The sequence below is a fragment of the Myotis davidii genome, unplaced genomic scaffold (genome assembly GCF_000327345.1).
Source record: "Myotis davidii unplaced genomic scaffold, ASM32734v1 scaffold663, whole genome shotgun sequence".
Classification (NCBI taxonomy): Eukaryota; Metazoa; Chordata; class Mammalia; order Chiroptera; family Vespertilionidae; genus Myotis; species Myotis davidii.
In genome coordinates, this window is record NW_006295816.1 from 1,811,155 (window position 1) to 1,812,557 (window position 1,403).

At 61.7% G+C, this 1,403-nt stretch overlaps 1 protein-coding gene across 1 annotated transcript in view; it reads right to left on the reverse strand.

Annotated features, from left to right (window-relative positions):
- Nucleotides 1-1,403, reverse strand: part of CDHR4 (cadherin related family member 4) — a 7,723-nt gene that overhangs the window by 5,048 nt on the left and 1,272 nt on the right. Inside the window, exons 4-6 of the mRNA XM_015568282.1 lie at nucleotides 1,279-1,367; nucleotides 550-765; nucleotides 5-67 (exon numbers count right to left, since the gene is read on the reverse strand). Coding sequence (XP_015423768.1) covers nucleotides 5-67; nucleotides 550-765; nucleotides 1,279-1,367 — 368 coding nt within the window. The remainder of the gene's footprint in view (nucleotides 1-4; nucleotides 68-549; nucleotides 766-1,278; nucleotides 1,368-1,403) is intronic.

A 1,403-nucleotide genomic window follows, 5' to 3' on the forward strand; every position in this document is an offset into this window, starting at 1 on the left:
CCACGGTCAGCAGCCCCCGGCAGCTGCGGCCTCGCCGGAAGGTCACCAGCACCTGGAGCTGGAAGAGCTGCAGGACACGGCACAGGAGGAGGACCACGGTGCCTCAACCCGTGCGCCCTCCACAAGGAGCCCCAACATCCTCTCCTCCCAGCAGGCGCCACTGCTAACATTTCCCTTTGGTCCCATCTTGGGCCATGAGCCCTTCCATTAGGGTGCAGCAGCCCCCGAAAGCGTCCTGTTTGAGTCCTTCACGATGTGACGTGCCATCTGGGAGCTGCTAAGAGCCTGTCACTACGACTCGGAAGTTTTAAAGAAGGAACGTCCCCGACCTCCTCCAGGGCACCGGCCACTGTTCCCGATCTCGCCCTCCCTGTGGGATGGCTCTGAGCACTCCTTTCTCCCCGAGGCGCCATGGCTCCCAGAGCCAGGGACCCTCTTCCTTCTGGAAGCGGAGCTCAGCGCCGACCCAGGCCAGGCCACGGTGGGAGGACGGCCCGCCTGGGACTGTGGGTGTGGGTGCGGGTGGGGGTGCGGGCACAGGCGGCATCACGTAGGAGGCCCAGGAGGCCAAGAGCAAGCAAGCCTCCAGGAGGTGGTAGCTCTGCCCATTGTATGCCCAGGCCATGGGCACCCCCAGGTCCCGGTCATGCTCACCTTTGGAGCCTGGCCTCTGAGGCCCTGGGGGGGTGCCTGCAGCCAGCCCTGCCCATTGATGGAGAAGGGTCCAGGGAAGTGTGGAGGGTCCTGGGCACTGGTGATGTTCACCTAACAGGGCAGAGATGTTGGGGTCCCCAGCCCAGTGCCCCAGGCATCCCCATCAAATCCCCAACAGCCCAGCAGGTACCTGTTTGCACACCACCCTCCCAGACCCCTGACACTGACGCTTACCCTAGCTCGGCCCCTTTGGCCCTGATCCTTAATCCTTTCTGTTCTTAAGCCATTTACTCTGTGTGTGTGTGTGTGTGTGTGTGTGTGTGTTAACAACATTTCTTTTTTTTTTTTTTTTTCATTACAAAAGTGGTACAGAATTTTCATGGAGAATTCAGAACACAGAGAGCTTGAAGGAACTCGGCCCTGAGAGGTTCCTGTAGGAACAGCCATGGTCACCGAGGGGCAGCGTGAACAGCCCTCTCCCTGAGCCTGTGCCCTGCAGTCTCAGCTGTGCACAAAGGCTCCCTCTGCAGGCCATGCCTGGCCAGGCAGGGGCTGAGCCTGGGCTCCCCGTTCTGCCTCCATTCTGCGCCCCCCCCCCCCACACTGCTCACCTGCGGGGCTCACCTGGGCTCCCTGGAGTTCCAGGCCTGGGAGCAAAGTGTAGAGCCGAGCCCCAGGTGTGACTGTTTCCGGCACCTGGATGACTTCCCCAGCTGCCAAGGGGAGATCAGGGAGGCTGTGCTGAGGCC